Source organism: Hylobates moloch, unplaced genomic scaffold, assembly GCF_009828535.3.
Source record: "Hylobates moloch isolate HMO894 unplaced genomic scaffold, HMol_V3 SCAFFOLD_11, whole genome shotgun sequence".
Lineage (NCBI taxonomy): Eukaryota > Metazoa > Chordata > Mammalia > Primates > Hylobatidae > Hylobates > Hylobates moloch.
In genome coordinates this window covers 26127741-26150914 of record NW_026652286.1, presented here as the reverse complement: position 1 = coordinate 26150914, position 23174 = coordinate 26127741, and the positions used below count along the sequence as shown (strand labels likewise).

Genomic DNA, 23174 nt, shown 5'->3' with positions numbered 1-23174 from the left:
CATGACATGAAATCTGGCAATATGTAGTTCCAGGGTTGGTTCAGAAGCTCAATGACATCAAAGGCCTAGTTTGGTATTTCTGTGATTTAATTGGAATTTTTCCCATAAACTAAAGAAGGCTGTATCTCTCTAGTCCTCACATCCTCCAGCCAGCTGACTACACAGAATGAACATAGTAGGAATTCTGTCATTTAACCATGAAAGTCAACCCCAGTGCCACTCCATCTCCAGCAGGCTTCTCCTTACTTCTCATTAGCAAGAACTTGGTCACATGCCCTTATCTAGACAAATCACTGGGAAAAAGTATGAAAATTCCATTATTATTATAGATATGTGGTTCTCAAAGTACAGTCCTCAGATGATTCTGGCAAGCTTGTTTAAATACAGACTACTGGGTTCTATCCCCAGAATTTCTAATTTAGTACATTGTGTGGGACCAGATAATTTTCATTTATAATATGTTTCCTGCTGATTTTAATGGTGCTAGTCTGAGGACCACTGTTTGAGAACTACTGATTGAGACCAAGAGTGATTTACCCCTTGGGCTAGGAGATAGGCTTTTTTTTTTTTTAGATTAAGAGGACAATACTCTTTATGCAAGCAAGTCAAGGTTCTTCTAATTGAAAGTGATTGGGTGGGAGGTGGAGGGTGTATCACTCAGGATAGAGCAGAAAGCCAAAATCTGTATGGTGCCTGCCCCCAGGATGGAGGATGGGGAATGCACAGCCGCTACCACTCTACCAGCTAAAATTGACCAAAACGTACCTGGAAGCCTCCCCTGGAAGTTGCAAGCCTTCAGATAGACTCCAGAGTCCTAAAATTGTTATATCAGGCAGATTCTGCCAGTGTAATTATAGTCTACGTTTGGAGAGAGATTCCTGGTGCTGACTACTCTGCTATTTTCCCAGAATCCTCAGAGGAATCTTTCATACATAGTTCATAAGGTAACATTGACATCTTTTTAATTTACCTTCTTGACAACAATAAATACCCATATCAATCACTTTGGGAAAAACAACAACAACAACAACAACTTTGATCTGGCACTAATAGGAGAAGAGAGATATGGAAGGTACCCTTTAGACAGAGGAGCATTCCAAAGGAACACACGCTGTCAAAGTAGCATGATTTCTTCCGCCAATACATCCATCTCACAATATGCTGTAGGACTGACATAAAAAGAGGCCTAAGGGACATCTGTGGATTTTGTCTCACCAGAATTCAGTTCCTATCCTAGTAAGGGCATTCCAATAGTTTCTGAGGAACAACCCCTTCTAAGTTCTCAGTTTAAGATATCTGAAGTAGTGCTGATTTTACCTCTTGCTGTAGGGGTGGGCTGGTAACCAGACATGATCCCAGTAACTACTTCAGGACTCAGCATGTAACCAAATCAAGATGAATGCGGATCAAATCCTAGATCTGTGCCAATACTATTGATAAGAATCTCTCCCTTTGTCAGATTTAAAATGATGTTTGCCTAGAACATCTGGAGGCCATTACATGAAGAGGTTCTGGCTTATAGGGGTGGTAATATGATGAGAAGAGTGGAGATACAGAGGGAGCCTAAATCCTGATAATATTGCTTAGTTGCACGGATCCCATAGAGTCTAGAGCCCCAACACTTGTACATTTTGTGAGCCAGTATGTTTGCTTTGTGAGAGGAGAGGTAAGCAGGGTTAAGGTGTCACTTACAACAGAGGGCCCAGTGTCTAAAGGTGCATCAGCACCCGCTTAACATTCAAGTGCTCAGCCCCGGCCCCTCCCCATGCACCTGCTCCTTACCCCATGCTGACCTCCTTTCCATTCTCCCAGATCTGTATTCCCTGACCACTCCTCCAACCTTTGTCCTTAACTCCTTCCTTTGGTTTTGATGTGCAGAAACATTTTTTGGTCTCTCATTTGGTTCTAATTTAAAAATAAATGCATCTGGCTATTCTGCCTCAGGGCAAATTTAGAAATATTTCTTTCAGTTCAATAGAGTCCTATGGTTGCCCTTATGTTGGTACTAATCCTATCTCACATACCCTACTCTGTGGGTAGGACCAGATGTAGGGTAAAAATCTATGTGCCTGACTTTTACTGGTTTCTTACAGATCTAAATTTATGGCTTTATACTTTTCTCTCTTTTGAGTATAAGTATTACAGCTACACATTTGTTTCTAGGCCCTGCTTTAACTGGTTCCCACAGATTGTAACCTGTTGTTTAATAATATCATTCAGTCCCAAATATTTTGTTTTCCTTGGAGTTTCTTCTTTAATTCATTGGCTTTTGGAACTGGTGTAATTTCCAAATATTTGTACCTTTTCTAAATATCTTATTTTGATTTGATATCTGTTTAATTCTCTTGGGACCAGACAACACACTCTGTAAGATTTCAAGCTTTTGAATTTTGGGGGGATTGTTTTATGAACGAGGATTTTTTAAATCTTGGCCAACATTCCACACGCACTTGTAAAAACTTTTTATGCTACAACTGATTGGGTATAATGTTCAAGAAATGCCAGTTAGTATTGTTCGTGTCTTCTATATTGGTGATTTTTTTTGGTGTATCAATTACTGAAATAGAAGTTAAAATCTCTAGATTTGTATGTTTTTTTCTTTTTGGTTCTTTTCTTATCGTTTCATGTGTTTTGAAGTTTTGCCATTAAAAATTATATATCAATTGCTGGATCAAATTGTAGTTTTATTTTTAGTTCTAGTGTTTTTCATAGAGGTTGTTCTAATTTACATTCCCATCAACAGTATATAAGTGTTCCTTTTCTCTGAATCCTTGCCAACATTTGTTAATTTTTGTCTTTGTAATAGTAGTCATTCTGATTGGTGTAAAATGATATCTTGTGGTTTAATTTGAATTTCTCTGATGATTAATAGCCATGAGCATTTTTTCATATACTTTTGGTCATTCATATGTCTACTTTTGAAAAATGTATATTCATATCTTTTGCCTACTTATTAGTGAGATTGTTTGATTAGTTGTTGGGTTGTCTGTGTTCCTTGTAAATTCTGGATATTCGTTTCCTGTCAGATCCATGGCTTGCAAATATTTTCTTCCATTCTGCCGACTGTCTCTTCACTGCTGTGGCCAAAGGAAAAAAGTCATTATATCAAAAAGATACCTGCCTGTAGTCCCAGCTGCTGGGAAGGCTGAGGCAGGAGAATGGCATGAACCCAGGAGGCGGAGCTTGCAGTGAGCCGAGATCGCACCACTGCACTCCAGCCTGGGTGACAGAGAGAGACTCCGCCTCAAAAAAAAAAAAAAAAAAAAACCTGCAATCATCTTTTAAGTACTATTCGCAATAATAACAATAGGGAATCAACCTAACTGTCCATCAACAGGTAATTAAAGAAAATGTGTTAGATATACACAATGGAATACTATTCAGCCATAAAAAATGAAGTCATATCTTTTGCAGCAACATAGATGAAACTGGAGGCCATTGTCCTAAGTTAAACAAGTTAGACATAGAAAGACAAATACCACATGTTCTCACTTGTAAGTGGGAGCTACATAATGTGTACACATGAACATACAATGTGAAATGATAGTAAATGGAGACTCTGAAGGTGTGGGGGGTGGGGGGGAGGTGGATGATGAGAAATTACTTACTGGGTACATGTACATCCCGTGATGGACACACTAGAAGCCCTGACTTCTCCACTATGCAATATAGCCAGGTAACAAAGTTATACTTGTACCCCATAAACTTATACAAAGAAAATTTTCAGATCTATATATTTAAGAGTGTTATATCTTCTTGGCCAATTCATTCTTTTTATGAAATGCCTTTTTTATCTTTGCACATTTTCTTTATCTTGAATCCTGTTTTTTTCTTTTTTTTTTTTGAGACGGGTCCCGCTGTGTCACCCAGGCTGGAGTGCAGTGGCTTAATCTCGGCTCACTGCATGCAAGCTCTGCCTCCCGGGTTCACACCGTTCTCCTACTTCAGGCTCCCGAGTAGCTGGGACTACAGGCGCCCACCACCACGCCTGGCTAATTTTTTGGTATATTTTTAGTAGACAGGGGGTTTCACCATGTTAGCCAGGATGGTCTCAATCTCCTGACCTCCTGATCTGCCCGCCTTAGCCTCCCAAAATGCTGGGATTACAAGCCTGAGCTACTGCACCCGGCCGAATCCTATTTTTTTCTGAAACCAATATAGCTATTCTAGTTTTCTTATCATTCATGTCTGCATGGAATATCTTTCCCCATACTTTGTTTAACCTGTTTGTGCTTTTGTATCTAAAATACATCGTTTGTATACAGCAAAAATTGGGTATTGCTTTTTACTAGTCTGATAATCTTTGCCTTTAAGTGTTTAATAAATATACATTTATTGTAAATAGTGATATGGTTGGGTTTGGGTCTACTATTTTGCATTATTTTTATTTATTTATTTATTTTTTTTGTATTGTAGATCCAATATTATCCAATGCCTTATGAGATTCCCCAGTCTGCTTTTTGGAAGTATGCACTGTTCATCTTCCTGTGTAAGCACCAGGCTTCATTACCTCTAATACATTTGTGTGGTCTTTCTTCAGCTTTGGATAATTTCATCACACTTATTTTCTGATTAGCACTTTGCTGATTACCTGACTAGTATTCTCTGCAGAACTTCAAAATTACCTCTCTGTTCAGCTATCTCCTCTCCAATACTCTGCTTTATAACCTCTGTTTGCGTTGGTCTTCCTATATTTCCTTCTTTGTATCCTCAAACCAGGTAGTTCACTAGGCTCCTCATGCATTTTCTTCCTTCTACCATGGCCTAGACCTCTCTCAAGGTAGTAAACTAGGATACTTGTAGCACTCTTATAATTTGTTTTATGTCTCTTGGGGATCACTTTCTTAGTTACCTAATTTCCAGTATCTTGAAAACTCTTTTTTCATATGTGTGTGTGTGTATATATATATATGAAAACATATGTACATACATGTATGTATATGTATGCATTTGTTCCTGTTTGTTTCAGATGAGACAACAAATTCAGTCCCTGCTACTCTACCTTGGTTGGTAGCAGAAATCTGTCCACTATTCAACTCAGTATGTTTTTTCTTTACATTTTGAACATATTTTTAATAGTTTCTTCAAAGTCCTATGTATTCCCCCAAGTGTACAAGAGGCTGTATAGTACAATGATTAAATGTATTATTTGGGAGTTAAGTAGACCTTGGTTTAAATCCCCACTCTGTCACTTTCCAGATGTTTTACCATGGGTATATTATTTAAACATGTACGCCTCCATTTTCAGTAAAATTAGAGCAATTCAAATGATCTCAGTGGCATTCTGAAGATCAAATGGAGTTGTGAATATAAAGCACTTGTCAGAGAATCTGACACATAGTAAATTATTAATAGACGGAAGTTCAAAAATTCTTCCTGTTTAATAGAGAGAGAAACTGTAAGAATCATAGAATATTCTAAAATAGAATGTATGTCAGAATTAAATGGGGTGTTAGAACTGTTAAACACTATAGGAATTTAGAGAAAAGAAAGAGGACTTCTTGGTGGAATTAAGATTTATGCTTGGATTTTAATTTTAAAACAATCACTTGCAGGGCGGGAAGTCTCAAATTCAATGGAGTATGGAATAGGTGGGTACGTAAAGCAACCACTCCAGAGAGTGCAAAGGTTTTATGATGAAGAATTTTGAGAAATAAGGGCAAATTGATAGTCAAAGTGAGGTCAATTATTTATGCTTTGAATGCCCGGTAGGAGATTTTTACAATAAGAATCATTTGTAATTACTAGAGGAGCAGGATATTTTTAAAAATCACAGAATCATAGGATTTTCAGGCTTGGAGTGAATAAGATTTAGTTCCATGTTTTTAAAATCTTCAAGGTTCATAGCAGTCAAATTTCAATAGTTTTGTTCATTGGTTATGAGGAATGACAGTGAGGAAGGAGTGCTGGGGAGGAAAATGAATTTGGTACATAGAAACACATATGTCATGTAAAGCTTTGGACAGAATAAGTTTGAAATGAAGAGACATCTGAGATTTGCAAATCCATAGTTAATAGTAAATGCATTTCTGAATTTGTGTTAGAGGTCAGCTTAGAGATCTAGATCAGAGAGTTTCCAGAATAAAGGTGAGAGTTGAAATGTTAACAGATGGGTTCTTTTAGGAAGAATTTGAGCACAGTTTGTTAGAGAAAAGACAGAAAGGCTTCAGAGATAAAATTAGATGGCCATATCCAGGAAGAAATGGATTATTTTGTGCAAAGTCACTGAAGAAAGTCAGAGAGTTATATTGTCAATACTATTGACATCATTGTTAATAGCAGGTACCTTTCAGATTAATACATAAAAACTAGTTACTAATAAGGACTTACAAAGAAGAAACAGCAATAATCACATCACCAGATATTTTATGAGACAATCAATTGACTTTGCAGAGATTTTTCATACCTTATTGGAGCTTGTTTGTGAGGCAGACAAAATTCGTATTTTTTAAATTGCCATTTGCCTAATGAAGAACATGAGGTACAAAGAGGTTACTTAAACCTTTTAGCAGTCATTCAGCTGGTTAGCAGCAGAAGAAGCTATGAGCCCAAAGCTAAGCTCTCCCGTATTCTAGAGTATTAAAAGTAGCTGTTTTTGTTTCTTCTCATGCTGCTAATAAAGACATACCTGAGACTGGGTAATTTAGAAAGGAAAGAGGTTTAATTGACTCACAGTTCCACATGGCTGGGGAGGCCTCACAATCATGGCGGAAGGTGAATGAGAAGAAAAGTCAAGTCTCACATGGTGAAGACAAGAGAGCTTGTGCAGGGGAACTCCCATTTATAAAACCATCAGATCTCATGAGACTTATTCACTACCACAAGAACAATATGGTAAAACTGACTCCGTGATTCTATTATCTCCACCTGGCCCCACCCTTGATACATGGGGATTATTACAATGCAAGGTGAGATTTCTGCCCCTATCATTCTGCCCTGACCCCTCCCAAATCTCATGTTCTCACATTTCAAAACCAATCATGCCTTTCCAACAGTCCCCCAAAGTCTTAACTCATTTCAGCATTAACTCAGAAGTCTAAAGTCCAAAGTCTCATCTGACACAAGGCAAGCCTCTTCTACCTATGAGTCGGTAAAATCCAAAGCAAGTTACTTACTTCCTAGATACAGTGGGGGTACAGGTAGTGGGTAAATACACTAATATGGGAGAAATGGCCAAAACAAAGAGACGACAGGCCCCACGCAAGTCTGAAATCCAATGAGGCAGTAATTAAATCTTAAAGGTCCAAAATAATCTCCTTTGACTCTATGTCTCACATCCAGGTCACACTGATGGAAGAAATGGGTTCCCACAGCCTTGGACAACTCCGCCACTGTGGCTTTGCAGGGTACACCCCTCTCCACTGGTTGCTTTCAAGGGCTGGCATTGAGTGTCTGCAACTTTTGCAGGTGTGTGGTACAAGCTGTCAGTGGATCTACCATTCTAGGGTCTGGAGGATGGTGGCCCTCTTCTCACAGCTAGCTCTACTAGGCAGTGCCTCAGTGGGGACTCTGTGTAGGGGCTCCAATCCCACATTTTCCTTCTGTACTGCCCTAGCAGAGGTTCTCCATGAAGGCTCTGCCCCTGTAGCAAATTTCTACTTGGACATCCAGGCATTTCCATACATCCTCTGAAATCTAAGCGATGGTTCCCAAACCTCAATTCTTGACTTCTGGGCACCCAAGGGCTCAACACTATGTTGAAGCTGTTAAGGCTTAGAGCTTGCCCCCTCTGAAACCACGGCCTCAGCTATGCATTGGCCCCTTTTAGCCTGGGATACAGCAGCTGGGATGCAGGGCACCAAGTCCCGAAGCTGCACACAGCAGAGGGGCCCTGGACTCAGCCCCAAAAACCACTTTTCCCTCCTAGGCCTCCAGGCCTGTGATGGGAGGAGCTGCTGGGAAGGTCTCTGACATGCCCCAGAAACATTTTCCTCATTCTCTTGGTGATTAGCATTTAGCTCCTCATTACTTATGCAAATTTCTGCTGCCTGCTTGAATTTCTCCCCAGAAAATGGGGTCTTCTTTTCTACTGCACCATTAGGCTGCAAATTTTTCAAACTTTTATGCTCTGCTTCCTCTTGAATACTTTGTTGCTGAGAAATTTCTTCCACCAGATACCCTAAATCATCTCTCTCAAGTTCAAAGTTCCACAGATCTCTAGGGCAGGGGCAAAAATGCTGCCAGTCTCTTTGTATAGCAAAAGTGACCTTTAATCCAGTTCCCAAAAGTTCCTAATCTGCATCTGAGACCACCTCAGCCTGGACTTTAGTATCCATATCACTATCAGCATTTTGGTCAAAGCCCTTTAATCAGTCTCTAGGAAGTGTCGAACTTTCCCATATCTTCTTGTCTTCTGAGCACTCCAAGTCTCTAGCAAGTTCCAAACTTTCCCACATTTTCCTATCTTCTTTTGAGCCCTCCAAAGTGTTACAACATCTGCCTGTTACCAGTTCCAAAATAATTTCCACATTTCTGGGCACTTTTAGAGCAGCACCCCACTCTCAGTACCAAAATCTGTATTAGTCAGGGTTCTCTAAAGGGACAGAACTAATAGTATAGATGAATATATGAATGGGAGTTTATTAGGAGAATTGACTCACTTGATCACAAGCTAAAGTCCCACAATAGGCCATCTGCAAGCTGAGGAGCCAGGAAGCCAGTCCAAGTCTCAAAACCTCAAAAGTAGGGAAGTTGATAGTATAGCCTTCAGCCTATGGCTGAAACCCTGAGAGTCCCTGGCAAATCTCTGGTGTAAGTCCAAGAGTCCAAAAGCTGAAGAGCTTGGAGTCTGATATTTGAGGGCAGGAAGCATCCAGCACAGGAGAAAGATGGAGGCCAGAAGACTCAGGCCAGTCTAGTCCTTCCAGGTTCCTCTGCCTGCTTTTATCCTAGCTGCTCTGAAAGCTGATTAGATGGTGCTCACCCAGATTGAGGGTGGGTCTGCCTCTCCCAGTCTGTTGACTCAAATCTTAATCTCCTTTGGCAACACCCTCACAGACACATCCAGGAACAATACTTTGCATCTTTCAATCTAATCAAATTGACACTCAATATTAACCATCACACTAATAGAGGCCACAAATGTACAGTCCTTTCATTTTACATATAAGGAATTGAAGCCTGGAGATTTGGACTGTCTTGGAATGTGGGGATTATAACTTACATAACAATTAATGAATGTCTACCTGGATTTGTAGTTTTTAGATTGATCTCATTCAATCTTTAAAACAACAGCATTATGAGATAGGTAATTGCTGTGATTTAGATGTGATTTGTTCCCACCAAAATTCATGTTCATTTTGATCTCCAGTGTGGAGTGTTAGAGGTGGGGCCGAGTAGATGTTTGGGTCATGGAGGCATAGCCCTCATGCACAGAGTAATGCCCTCCCGTGACGGTGAATGAGTTCTCTCTGGCAGGAATCGATTAGCTCCTATGGAGTCTGGTTCGTCAGTTTCTCTCTCTTGTTTCCTCTCTTGCCATGTGATTTCTTTGCACATACCCACCCCCTGCTTTTTTTTTCCACCATGACTTGAAGCAGCCTGAGACCCCCACCAAATGCAGCTACCTAATCTTGGACTTTTCAGTCACTAGAATCATGAGCAAAATAAACCTTTTTTCTTTATAAATTACTCAATCTCAGGTATTCTGTCACAGCAACACAGAATGGACTAAGACAGTGATGTTATCATTTAAAAGCCAAAGAAAGTGAAGCTCAAAAAAGATAAATAACTAGCTCAAAGTCAAAGTCATATAGCTGGGAAGTAACAGAACCAGAATTCAAACTCAAATATATCTAACTACAAAGCTTTGTCCTGTTTTATGTGTTATCTTGACTCTTGACTTTCAGCATAAAACTTCTTCCACTCCTTTAGCTGCCTACATAATCTGTGATTAGTGCTGGGTTTTTTCCTTGTTTGCTTGTTTCTGTTTTTATTTTTAGATATTGCATCAGTATGAGTTCTAACCTGAGCACAGTCTTTTCCCTGAATATGGAAAAGGGTCTCTCATAATAATTAGGAAATGCTGGCTAGCAAGAAAAAGCAACTCCAAACAGTAATGGCTCAATAAAATAGAAATATCTAAATAGCCCATGACAGTTTCAGGTCTGTGGAAGGGCCCTGGTCTACATAGCCTTGCAGGAAGCCAGTAAGAAAAATGTTGTACTATTTTCAATACGTGATTTCCAAGGTTTTCCTGGAAATTGGCCTGTAGTGAGCAGGTAGAAATATTCTGGAGGATCATATTAGGCATTTTTATGAACCATATTGAAATTATGTCACTTCTAACTCTGTAACTAGAGCTCAGCCACATGGCCTTACATATCTCCAAAGGAAGCATGCTCCAGGCACATCCCTAAGAACCCAAGAAAAACAAGAGATAGAAGAACTAGCCTGTTTCTGCCTCAGGGTCTTTGAATGTTATGTTCAGTACAATTCTGGCATTCAGCAAATAGCAGAAAATAAGCAGGTTTGTGTTTGCTGTACTTGTGACAATTTATGTTGCTGATTCTACTTCCTTAAACTTATGTGAAGTTTTTTGGTGACCAAGAGAATCTAAGTCTTTATGAGGCATGTATTATAGATTTATAGATTCTATTCCTGAATGCTTAACAAGGTTATACTTGTCTCAAAATCCAAATGAATATTTTTAAAGATCCAGAAGTAATCTCTTAGTCCTAACCAGTTTCCTGATTGCAAGTTGATATTATTATATTTTTATTTTCAGAATCAACTTTATTCTATCTTCTGTTTTATAGCAGTAATAGTTAGTCCAAAGTTAATATCCAGACTGTGCTTGAGAGTCTTTTTTTGTTTAACAGTCACATAATGTTTGATTTTATCATTCTCAACCTACAGATGAGAAAACAAAGACTTGCAAAATCTAAATAATTAGTGCATTACTGAGGAGGACTTTGAAGTCATGTTTGTCTCTAAAGTCTATATTTATAACAACAGTTTATTTTTCTTTTACGTTCTATTTGCCCCCTAGACTCTATGTATCTGGAGGTCAGAGGCCTTATCTCTCTATCTCTGTATCAGAGGATATGATACAGTGCTTAGTATATGGGACAAATGTACTAGCGCATGGTGGGTGCTCAATAAACTTTTGTTGAATGAAAATATCAAAAGTTTTCCTCATGACTCAATATCACCCTAAAAACTCTTAGAAAAGGTATAATCCATCCACAACCTGAGCAATTACTTCACTGCAAGCTTTAACTATTAGTATGAAATATGAAAGTACCTCTTTGAAAATAAGCTTTGAGAAAACCTTTACTGGTTTTATAAATTGTCAAATTGCAAATCCAGTAGGAAAGAGATTAGATGGAGGAAGAGATCCATCCAGCTCAAGAGATGGATTTTACAGGAATTCAAGGATTTGTTTGCAAATTGCTTTCTATAGAAAATTCACCATATGCCCCAAATTGGATTAAATGTATTGCTTAGGATACATTTTATGAAAACAAACCTTGGGTATTTGTCTGTTTCTCATTGTAAATGAAAGATTCATGGCACAGATAGGACTTTTCACTGCAACAATTATAGAAATTGTTATTATTATAATTATAACCATGATTAAAATTACTCCTTATAACACCATTGCAATTATAACTTGTTACCTATTTTGCTCACTTAAAATATCTAAAGATTAGAGGTAGAAGCAAAGTATTAAATAGAAACTACATGATGTCTTTTAGAGGAAAATAACATATAAATATTAAATTTACTTTTTGTTTAGTTTTATGAATTGACATTGTAGTTTTGTGATTTGCGAACACCAGGAAATCTTGGGGTATTTCAAATCTCCATTATAGCCTTTGTTAATTTTTCCTTTCATTCAATCTACCAGTCATTTATTTTTTCATACATTCATTCCCATGGACTTGTATTGGGCACTTTCAAATTGCTTGGTATTCCCACTTCTAGGTATCACTAGCAAGGTAAACCTGCATAAAATATTATCTGTTTTCTTGGAAAATTTTCATTTGAGTGATAGACACAAAAAGGAAAGACTGTGATAAGACAAGATAAGTACTAAAATGGATGTGTGTACAGATACCGAGTTACTAGGGGAGGGAGCTGGTGATATTGGTGGTTGTTTGAAACTGTAACTATTAGTATGAAATACGAAACACAAACACACTCACACATATACGTATATAGTTCTTCCCTTTGATTATGAGCTCCTGGATTCTTGGAGTCATATTTCATCCATCTTTGCATTGAACACAACACTAAAATAATCCTTGTGCATATTTTTAGCTCAACAGATATTTACAGAACTGAATAAATGTATTATCTTTATGTAAATAATCCTTTCCTGATTTGTCAACAAGGTATGATAGTTGTGACAAATACTAGTTCTAGCTAGTTTTGAACTACATTTCACCATTTGTAAGCTATGTGACCCAGGCAATATGTTAGTTATTGTGTTGTTGACATTTGACTCTGAGGATACAGAAATGAATACTCCATAGTATCTCACTCAACAATCCCCCAGCTTCTCTTGTTTCCTTGTTCACATTTTCAGCTCTATGCTGGATTAAACTGAGATTTAAACAAGATTTTAGGACTTTCTGTAGGAGGAAAGGTGACTTTTTGTTTGTTTCCTTTGGGATGGTTGACACATTGTGAGTGCAGCCAGGCTCACTGTAATTTATCAGAATTTCTTGAATGAGAGTTGATTCCGTACTGAACTCAGAGAGACCCCATTCCCAGAGCTTCTGTCTTGTTTGTTTGCCTGTAGGGAGTGCTGACTGGGAGAAACAAATCTTTGCCTCTGAGGACAAAGGCAGCCACAGCCTAGCTTGGGAAGAAACCATCATTTATAATTTGTAAATTCCCTGAAGTGTTGCTGAAAAGCCTCCAAGTGTTTTCTATATTTGGGTCTGTGATGGTTGCTTTATATACTACTGTTGACTACCTACACAGAAGAAAGCCAGTTTTAGGAACACAGTGAAAACGTGAGCCCCTCTCAAGTACAATATGGTACATAAAAATGAATTTTATGGCTTTAATTATAGACCTTGCACAGAGAACAGAAATGTGCAGCCTAGGCACCAGCATGTGATGTGAACCTGATTGATTATTTCCAGTGAGTTTCTGGAATCGTCTGTGAAAAGTACAGTTGTCAGGCAAAATGGGCTTCTCCACTACTTCCTCATTTCCCATGCAAGCCAGGGATTCCCTAGCGTCCCTGGGAAAGTTGTAGATGTGTAACTGTCTGATTGTCTTCACTGCTTTTGAAAGACTCCTGTGCTATACAGATAAGTTCTGCCCTGCTGAATCATGGAAACTCCTTATTATTTCATTTTGGGAATAGAAATATCTGTGAATTGAAAAAGTATTTGCACATCATTCACCACTTCTGTTCTTCCTAGAAATGTTCTATTGAATTTAGGGCTGAAGGAGTTACTCTATTTGATCAGATAATTTATCCTCCAAACTCAGGTGTTTTGAGAGTAAAAGGGAAGTAGATGTAAACTAGGACTTTTCCAGGCAAACCAGGACATATGATTGCTTTGGTTGAGATGCTTCTATTTGTGTATCTCCTGATTTCCCAAACGCTAACCATGGCTATTACCTAAAGTATTGTCCACAGCCTGTCAGCAACAGGGTCTGTGTTAATCATGACTGGTTTTTCTGAGAGCTTTGGAAATAAATATCAGAGGTAGAATTGGTTGCTGCTTTGTTAGAGAGAGTTATCCTTCAGCCTAACATAGAGAAGTCATCTCTATAATAAGCCTTCTGTTTATATGTGTGTCTCTTGTTGCCTGGTATTCAAAAAGCAGTGGGCTGATTCTGTCATTTAGAATAAGCCCTTTCCCTCCAGGAGCCACAGCCCTTAGTCATTTCTCTACTTGAAGTTTTCAAGTTTTTAGTGATCCAACATATGTCTCAGAGAACCTGGACCTGTAAAATTTGAGGTATGACAATCTACATGGTGACTGGAAATTTATTTTCTGGGAATTTATAATAAACACACACAGCCTAACTGCAATATCTGAAGATCCTATACAAATATTAGGCCCTAGGGACAGAGGGCATTTAGAAGTCTAAGGGATGATGTATGTGAAAAGATTTTATGAGCTGAACAATATGTGCTACAGAAGAAGAAGGTGATCGTTGAGTTGGAGTTGCACAGTATGAGGAACTATATCTTTTCTCTCTTTACTTGGCCAGAATGCCTTGAGATGAGAGTATCCAGTTTCAAACTAAATTAACAGCCTGGTGCACAACACAGGACTTGTCAAGATAATAGAACCAATGGTAGCTGATTGCCCCTGAACTGATGCCTCTAACAGGGCCCTATTAAAAGAAATTGCAAAGTACATTTTGTTCATTATGGGTTCGATTCCAATGTTAATTAAATTTATATTCACCCAAGTCCCATATTTCAGATATTTCCAAGAGAAGTCAAAGAAGATTCCCAGGCAGCAGTAGCTACATTCTAAGAAATAATTACTTGGAGAAATTCTGTAAGAATGAACTGAACCTGGTTTAACAATTGGCAACTCTATTTTCTGCAATGGTGTCAATCTCCTTCAGGGCAGAGGCAAGCCTTTGTGCTAGAAAATCTATACATGAACCAGGTATTTGATGATTCTAAAAAGCCAGAGCCTAGAGAAAAACAAACAAATAAATAAACAAAAAAAGCCTAGGAGACTTCCTTTCCTCAAGAATGAATGAAGAATGAGAATCTCTGATGGACTAGCATAATCAATTCATAGTTTTAAGAGAAATAGAACAATAGTTCCCAAACTGTGTTCCCCACAACACTAGTTTTGCGAGATATTAAAGATATCCCAAGAAAAGGTAATTATTAGCTAAATAAATCTGGGAAACAGTGCATTTTATCAATCTTATCTCAAAGCTTTGCGGGGCATATAATTATGACAAGTCTCTGGGGCTGTCATTTAAAAAATCAGTCTAATAATATTTAATCCAGAGTGTCCTGAACTTATTTGTTCATAAACATTTTCAAAGGACACACAATAAAATCTGGAATTGCCAATTTAGAAATTTTTAATCCAAAAAAGTCATATACAGCCAATACCAAAACTGTGCAAAACACCCTCAACTTAGTTCTTAGTTATTCAGAGACAACACAGCTTTTGAGTTAGGATTTTTTTGTGACCATAAACTCTCATTCATTGTTCAATATGAGAGAAAACATCCAAGAATGAAGCTTTCAATTTGTTTGAATTCTGGAAAACATGGGATTTGGTTCTTCCGGTGACTTTCGTTGTAGGTGACTAAACAGTTTTAATTGATATGTTGACATGAGCATGTTTTAGGCATTTCCTGAAAGGTTAGTGTCAAAAGAAATTAATATCCTGGTGGGCTTGTGTTTTTCTCTGAGGCAGATATTGATGAATGTTCAGAGGGAATCATTGAGTGCCACAACCATTCCCGCTGCGTTAACCTGCCAGGGTGGTACCACTGTGAGTGCAGAAGCGGTTTTCATGACGATGGGACCTATTCACTGTCCGGGGAGTCCTGTATTGGTAAGCAGCTTTCAGGCATGCCCTCCAAACACTCGGACCTTTGCAGGAGGTGCAGCTTGCTTTGGTACTCTGTTCAGTTCCCCGTGTTAAAATATGACCATTCATTGGTTAAACACATCAGTTTTCAAATTTTCTCCCTTTACAATTCAGGGATTAGGCCAGGGATCATGCAAGGTGGGGTGCTAGAATTTTTATATAGGAACTGTGACAGAAGAACAAAACCTGGGTCTGTATGTTAAGGCTTTATTCTTCAAAGGAAAACCTTAGTCTTCTTAATTCTTTCTAAGGAAAACCGTGATGACTTGCTGAAATTTTTGACAGTTTGGGAGGCAACTGTAGAGATGAGGAAATATTAAATAATACTGGATACTGGATTTAAATTAAGAAAGTTTAGTTTGAATCTCATCTCTTATACTGCGAGAGTCACTATAGTCTCTAATCCTTCATCTGTGTATATGTAAAAATGAGGATAACAATATACATATATTAAGATTAAACAAGAATACCACCTATTTAAAAATTGCAAGATTTGAATTGATGCACACATATGATGTAGTTGCATTAACATTATTGTTGCTATTACCACTACCATCGTCTCTTGAAAAGTCTGCTTTATTGGGTCTCTCCTTGTGGTTCTGTTAAATACTGAACACGGGAAATTAGCAGATGGAGTTATTCACCTTCAAGACCTTACAACTTTCAAGAAATCCAAACAACTGATCAAAAACATAATTGTTTCCATGAGAACCTTAGCCAATCCAATTCTTTCATGTTGTGTCACCTCAGTTGAATTCTTAATGCTGATTTGGACCAACCTAGGGGGCAAGCATTCTGACCTTGGGTTCCCAAAGTTCAGCTTGCTGAATTAGAAAGTGGGAATTTGATTTTGAAAATTTGTTTTCCCTGCTTAGGGTATTTTTTTTTTTTTCTAAATGCTGCTGCTGAGATATAGTCAGTATTTTTTCAACTTCTCCACTGATGTTGATGTAAAGCAAAGATGAATTACAGAACAATGGCCATGTGGCATGAATTATCCCCCATAGTCTTGACATTATTGCTGAGAGGCATGCAGTATAGTTACTAAAATTATAGACTTTTGGGCCAGATGTTGGCAGTCAAATTCTAGCTCTGCTGCTTCTAAGTCATTTACCATGGGTACATTTTTATCCAGTCTGTATTTCAGCTATCTCATCTGTAAAATAGAAATAATGTTTATATCTTATTGAGATGAGTGTTGTGATAATTGAGTTAATATCTGTTAAGTGTTCAAGAAATGTTAGATATTATTTTAAATGTCACTGTGTATTCAGCATTCTACCCCATACTCTGTTCATATTTCTTTTCCTTTACATACTGCCAGGTACTTGTGTACATATGCAGCTCATTTTAAATCAAAGTTATATGAATAGGAACAGGTCAAATGGCTATTGTTGAGGAATGAAGATAGAATATTAACATATGACATTAAGAATGGTGGCTAAAAGAAAATTTTAATTTTTACAGATAATATCTGACATCATTAAAAGGGGAGAGTCTTCGATTTTTTGGTGCACAAAGGACCTTAGAGACCAGCTAGTTAAATCAATTTTATTTTTTTATTTTTTCTACTTTTAAGTTCAAGGGATTCATGTGCAGGTTTCCTCCATAGGTAAACTGTACATTGCTGAGGCTTGGCGTACAGATGATCCTGTCACCAAGGTAGTGAGCATAGTACACAATAGGTAGCCTTCCAAACCATATCCTTCCCCTTTCTTCCCTCCTCAGGCAGTCCTCAGTATCTTTTGTTCCTATCTTGTGTCTATGTGTATTCAATATAGCTAAACCAATTTTATAATTGGCACACTTCTCTGCCTTTATATACGCTGTCCCTCTGGCTAGGATGAAACATGATGATTCACATATGAATTTCGTTTTCCTAAATTTAGCTCATGTTTCACCAAGTCCCCATGAAGTATTATTTGATGCCTTCCAAAGACTTGTCACTCCTCTCTTCTGCTAACTCTAGATCTTTTTTCTTGGTGTATGTTTCAGTAGCTTCACTTGTGCAATATATTTGCTCTCTGACTAGACTATTAGCAGCAAATGGGCTTTTTTCTTGTTTCTTCAGTGAGGCCCTTTGGTGGTTGTTTAATAAATGTGAAAATTCAATCATATCGTGTGATCAATAAAGAAACTTACTCTCAGAAAGGTGACACCTCATTCCCAGCCACATAACTGGTTTGGATACAAGTTGAGGATCAGACCTAGGTCAAGAGAACATCTAGGAACAGTTTCAGTTTATGCCTCTTGTTTTGATGTTACCTGTAGAGCCCTATCACCCTCATAAATGTCCCTGGCACCTGTCCTGGTGCTCATTTCTCTCTAACATGCTGAGTGACATGTCTGAAGGAGGCGGCAAAATTCCTGCACTCTCAAGGAGCCTCTTTCTTCATCTACAACCTGATCCCTGTTTTGCAAAGGAAAATGTCAGTGAACTGGACTCCTTGGAGTTGGAGTCGTTTGGATTAGTGGCATTTTTAATTTGGGTAATAGTCTGAATTTCTTTTCATTTCCACACTTTTGGGAAAATATTTGTAAATGATCCTTCATCAGGACAGAAATCTGACCCTCACTTAGTTATTTCTGTGGTAGTTGGGAGTACTCTGTTGGTTCAGAATATTTCTTGGACAAACAAATATGTAAGTCAGATACACTTTCTTATTATGGCCTTCTAATGCCCTCCCAATGAGTGTAAAATAAATTTCTAACTTTATACGGCCTTCATGGTTTTAGATGATATTGTTCCTTCCTGCTTCTTGGACTCATTTCCTATATATATAAGGCTTTTTGATCTTTTCATGCCTTGAACATGACAAAAAGCTCATTCCAATTTCAGGGCCTTTGCCTTTACTGTTCTCTGTCTGGAGCTCTCAACACCTCTCTTGTTGTATGGCTGCCATGTTATTAGGTCTCAGACAAATGTTGCTTCTTCATGGAGACCCTCCCTGACTTTTCTCTGAAATAATCCTTCCCTACTCACTTTGTTATAATACTCTCTTTTATATCTTTTTAGCATTTGTATTCACATGCACATGTGTGTAATATTCTCTTGCCTCAAACAAGCTGTTTGAGGGCAGAGACTTTGTTTGCCTTTTACTACTGTACTCGCAGCCCATAAGATAATATAGTCAAAGAGAAGGCATTCAATGCATATATGTCAAATGATTGAAGGCATGGATGTTCAAAACTGTATCAAGTCAGATTTATTTTCTATTTTGTTTGATATAACTAGTTGTGTTGTGTAGATTGTGGTGCATGACTTGAGATGTTAAATATCACAAAACCATGAGTCTTTTATTTAAAAAAATGTTTATTGAGAACAACCATCATACCAGCACTGCCTTGAGTCTTCTGGGAATATAGTTATGAACAAGTTAAGATGTCTGTTCTTGAGGGATTAATGACCTGACATATTCTGGATCTTAATAACATAGCTTAATGGCACTGAAAATGAGCACATCTGAATACACCCTAAATAATACCAACCACTAATGCTTACATTTAAAAGAAATATCAGCATCTAAAATAACCCTTACAATTTTTTTCAAAAGTGCCTTGTAACATGTACTCAGCTATGTTTTTTTCTTCAGACAATGGCATATGTTATCATCTAAAATGTATCAGTTCAGGCTTTTAGAAGAATAGTCTCATGTCACTCTATGTCACTTTTTGTCAGATGAGGATAATAGCACCTTCACTACTGATTTTATCCATTACTGTAAGCCTTGAATAATATTGATATCATAAAGAACAGCATGCTTGCAAGATTTCTTGTTTTATGAGAAAAAAATGTTGAAGATTTGCCTTTTTCTCTTAAAGTGTAACATATGACTGAAGAAATGACCAGTCTTAGTATTGCAGAGGCAGATAGAATCACTATTCTTGAAGAGCTTATCAGAGTTGGTCTCTTCTGTCTGTCTCTCCCTCTTTGTCTGTCTGTCTTTAGCTTGTATATCTTTGTAATGCCAGGAGAAAATAGTACACAAAAATTTGTAAATTAATATTTGCAGAAGAAGATAATGACAGTGATTTGTTGGCACTGTAGGGTACAGTGCACTCTGTGTTTTGATGCAGTGGTAGGAGTCAGTGATTCTCAGTTTTAATATAGAAGTTGTGAGCAATTGCTCTTTTATCTAGGCATAGTTATCTGGGTCATTTAGAAATGAGAAGAACTAATATATAATTAACAATGGCATGTATAAACAGCAGTACTTTGCATATTTTAAAAATAAGATTCAGACTCCTTGGAATGTCAATCAGTTTCCACAATATTGCTCCCACAAATGAAACTTTATTTTCCTTTGTTCTCTCATATACTTTGCATGGATACTGGAGCCTATTCAAATCCTTATTCTGCTCTTCCTAAATCCTACATTCTCTTTCCTCTACTCCGTTTCTTTTGTGCATTTCCCTGACTATCCCCATAGCCCCATTTCCATTAGTTAAAATCCTGATGAAGTCTTACTCTGTAAAGCATGGATTCTCAAAACTGTGTCATGGTAGATTCATTGGAGTAGTGAAACGGGAGAGTTCCCTGACCCCCTTAGTAGGACTTGTGACAAAGATGTGGCTTGTCTGATCACCTGCCATGTGCTCCCAAACCCCTTACGGGAGGGGGAGTACACAGATGTGCAGGAGCTGAGGCAAGCACTTTTGGGCTCTGGCCCCACTATCTAGGGATGGGTGCCTGAAATTCCTAAAGCCCAAGTAGGTGTGTGTTACAGTATGTTCTGTTAGCTTTGCTGTCCACAGGCAGTAAATGGCTCATTGGACTCTCTGCCTTTTCACAAGGACAGAGGGCCAGTGTGACAGCTTTCTGTATCTCAAGCTCTTGTCTGGTGTCCAGGAAAAATCAGATCACACATGGACTTGAAGGATGGTGAACGTGGGATTTTATTGAGTGGTGGAGGTGGCTCTTAGTGGGATGGATGGGGAGCTGGAAAGGGGATGGACCAGGAAGATGATCTGCCCCTGGAGTTTAACTGTCCAGCAGCCAGACAATCCTCTCTGAGTGTCCTCAGCCAAACTCCTTCTGATATTCAGATGCTCCTTCTCTTCTCTCCTCTGCTGCTCTTCTGTTTGCTCATCTGCTTGTGGAGCCTGGGGTTTGGGGTTTCTATGGGTACAGGATACCCATAGATACCCCACAGGGTGTACAGGATCCTGGGTACAGGATACCGATAGGGTGTGGTGGGCCAAAAGGCAACTTTTGGGTGCAAAAACAGGAATCCCTGTTCCCATTTAGGGCCATGGGTTTACCAGACTTGAGGGTGGGGCCTTTGCCAGGGAGCTGCCCTCTTCTACCCAGTATTTCCCTGTCTCCTGTCCGTATCAGTAGCTTTTTAAAAATGCCTGTGATGGGACATCACACATCCTGAAGATTCATATTCAGTTGGTCTGGTGTGGGACCTACATTGATACCATTTTCTAAAATTTGTTTAAGTGTATTTTTTATAAATTCATAATATTTTTGCATATTTATGGGGTACATGTGATATTTTGTTACAACCACAGAATGTGTAGTGATCAAGTCAGGGTATTTGAGGTGTCTATCACCTTGAGTATTTATCATTTCTATGTGTTGGAAACAATACGAGTCCTGTCTTCCAGCTATTTTGAAATATATAGTACATTGTTGTTAACTATAATCACCCTACTCTGCTATCAAACATTGTAACTTACTCCTTCTATCTAACTGTATGTTTGTATCCATTGACCAACCTCTCTTTAACACCCATTCCCCAACCTGCACACCCTTCCCAGTCTCTGGTATTGATCATTTTCCCTACCTCCATCAAATCAATTTTTTTTAGCTCCTACACATGAGTGAGAACATGAAATATTTACCTTTCGGTGCCTGGCTCTATTAGTCTGTTCTCACACTACTATAAAGAACTTCCTGGCCGGGCGCGGTGGCTCACGCTTGTAATCCCAGCACTTTGGGAGGCCGAGGCGGGCGGATCACGAGGTCAGGAGATCGAGACCACGATGAAACCCCGTCTCTACTAAAAATACAAAAAAAATTAGCCGGGCGTGGTGGTGGGCGCCTGTAGTCCCAGCTACTGGGAGAGGCTGAGGCAGGAGAATGGCGTGAACCCGGGAGGCGGAGCTTGCAGTGAGCCGAGATGCGCCACTGCACTCCAGCCTGGGCGACAGAGCGAGACTCCGTCTCAAAAAAAAAAAAAAACTTCCTGAGACTGGGTAATTTATAAAGAAAAGAGGTTTAACTGGTTCATGGTTCTATAGGCTGTACAGGAAGCATGGCTGGGGAGGCCTCAGGAAACTTACAATCATGGTGGAAGGTAAAGGGGAACCAGGCATGTCCTACATGGCTGAAGCTGGAGGAAGAGAGTGAAGGGGGGAGGTGCTATGTACTTTTCAACAACCAGATCTCATGAGAACTCACTCACTATCATGAGAACAGCCAGGGGAACATCTACTCCCATGATTGAATCACATCCCACCAGGCCCCTCCTCCAACACTGGAGATTACAATTTGACATGAGCTTTGGGTGGAGACACAAATCCAAACCATATCACTGGCTTATTTCATGAAGTCATTTAAAAAAAAGACTACAAGTGATTATTAGAGAGACGATTTGGCCAATGTAGAGAACTACTGCCATTCAGTTCTTCTAATAATAACAATAAAAATTTCTCCCCTCTTGTCTTCATAGCCATTTATTTGCCATTCTTTTATAGAATTTAGCAGATTAGACTTGTGTTCTTAATTACATCTTTATCAATCACCTACAGTACAATTTAGGTCTTTTTTGATACATTGCTATCAATTAATATTGAATTAAATTGTATTGGTTGTGTTATTTTTACCTATCATATAAAATGTTTCATTCACAAGAAAGGCCATGTTGCTGCTGGAGACACACTCCAAGATGACATACAGCTATTCTTATGGGACTGAATACCTGTTGGCCTCCCATTATCATCTCCTTTATAGCACTTAACTTGGTGAAGCAGTTTCCTAGACTCTGGAGCCTGCTCTCAGGCCACTGTAAATGACACAGTGAGGATTTACTTCTCAGAGTACTGCTGAAAGAAACCATGGTCACCATGCAAAGCAATATGAAACGAACAACCGAAAATGTTCCACTGAAATCCCTTGGGAAAGAAATTTCCATTTTATCTGGTGGATGTGTCAGGAATAATTGAAATGGCCTAAGAATGATTTTGCTTTGACTGCTTCTGCTCAGTGCCTGTTTTTCATAGGAGTGGAGATAAAAAGGGGTAGAACCTGGAGGTGCTCTGTCTGTAAAAATGCTCTTAGTGACAAACCTCACTGAAGAGGAGGGGAGCTATGAAGCCTTAGCAGGCAATACTGTGATATAATGGAGGGGCAGGTTTTAAGGACATTAAGCCTAGATTCAGTCCGAAATTGGCCTCTTTCTAGCTGAGCAGCATTTAGAAAGATATTTAACCTTTCAAAGCCTTAGTTTTCTTAGTGTGCATTGATTAAAATAATACTTACAATGGAACTTTTTCTAATATGTGTTTTTATATGCAAATTTCCTGACAAGTATTATATAATAGTCAACATTTAACCTCGCTCCACCTCAGTTCCCTCACCTGTCACATGAAAACAATAACAGTAATACTAATAAGAGATAA

The 23174-nt window shown here is 38.6% G+C and overlaps 1 protein-coding gene across 2 annotated transcripts in view; it reads left to right on the top strand.

Annotated features, from left to right (window-relative positions):
• The window catches only part of NELL1 (neural EGFL like 1), a 934274-nt gene that overhangs the window by 877596 nt on the left and 33504 nt on the right, over positions 1-23174 (top strand). Inside the window, exon 16 of one of the 2 annotated variants that reach the window (XM_032166404.2) lies at positions 15369-15509. The exons of the other annotated variant lie outside the window; for it this stretch is intronic. Within the exon in view, the coding sequence (XP_032022295.1) occupies positions 15369-15509 (141 nt within the window). The remainder of the gene's footprint in view (positions 1-15368; positions 15510-23174) is intronic. 2 annotated transcript variants of the gene reach the window in all.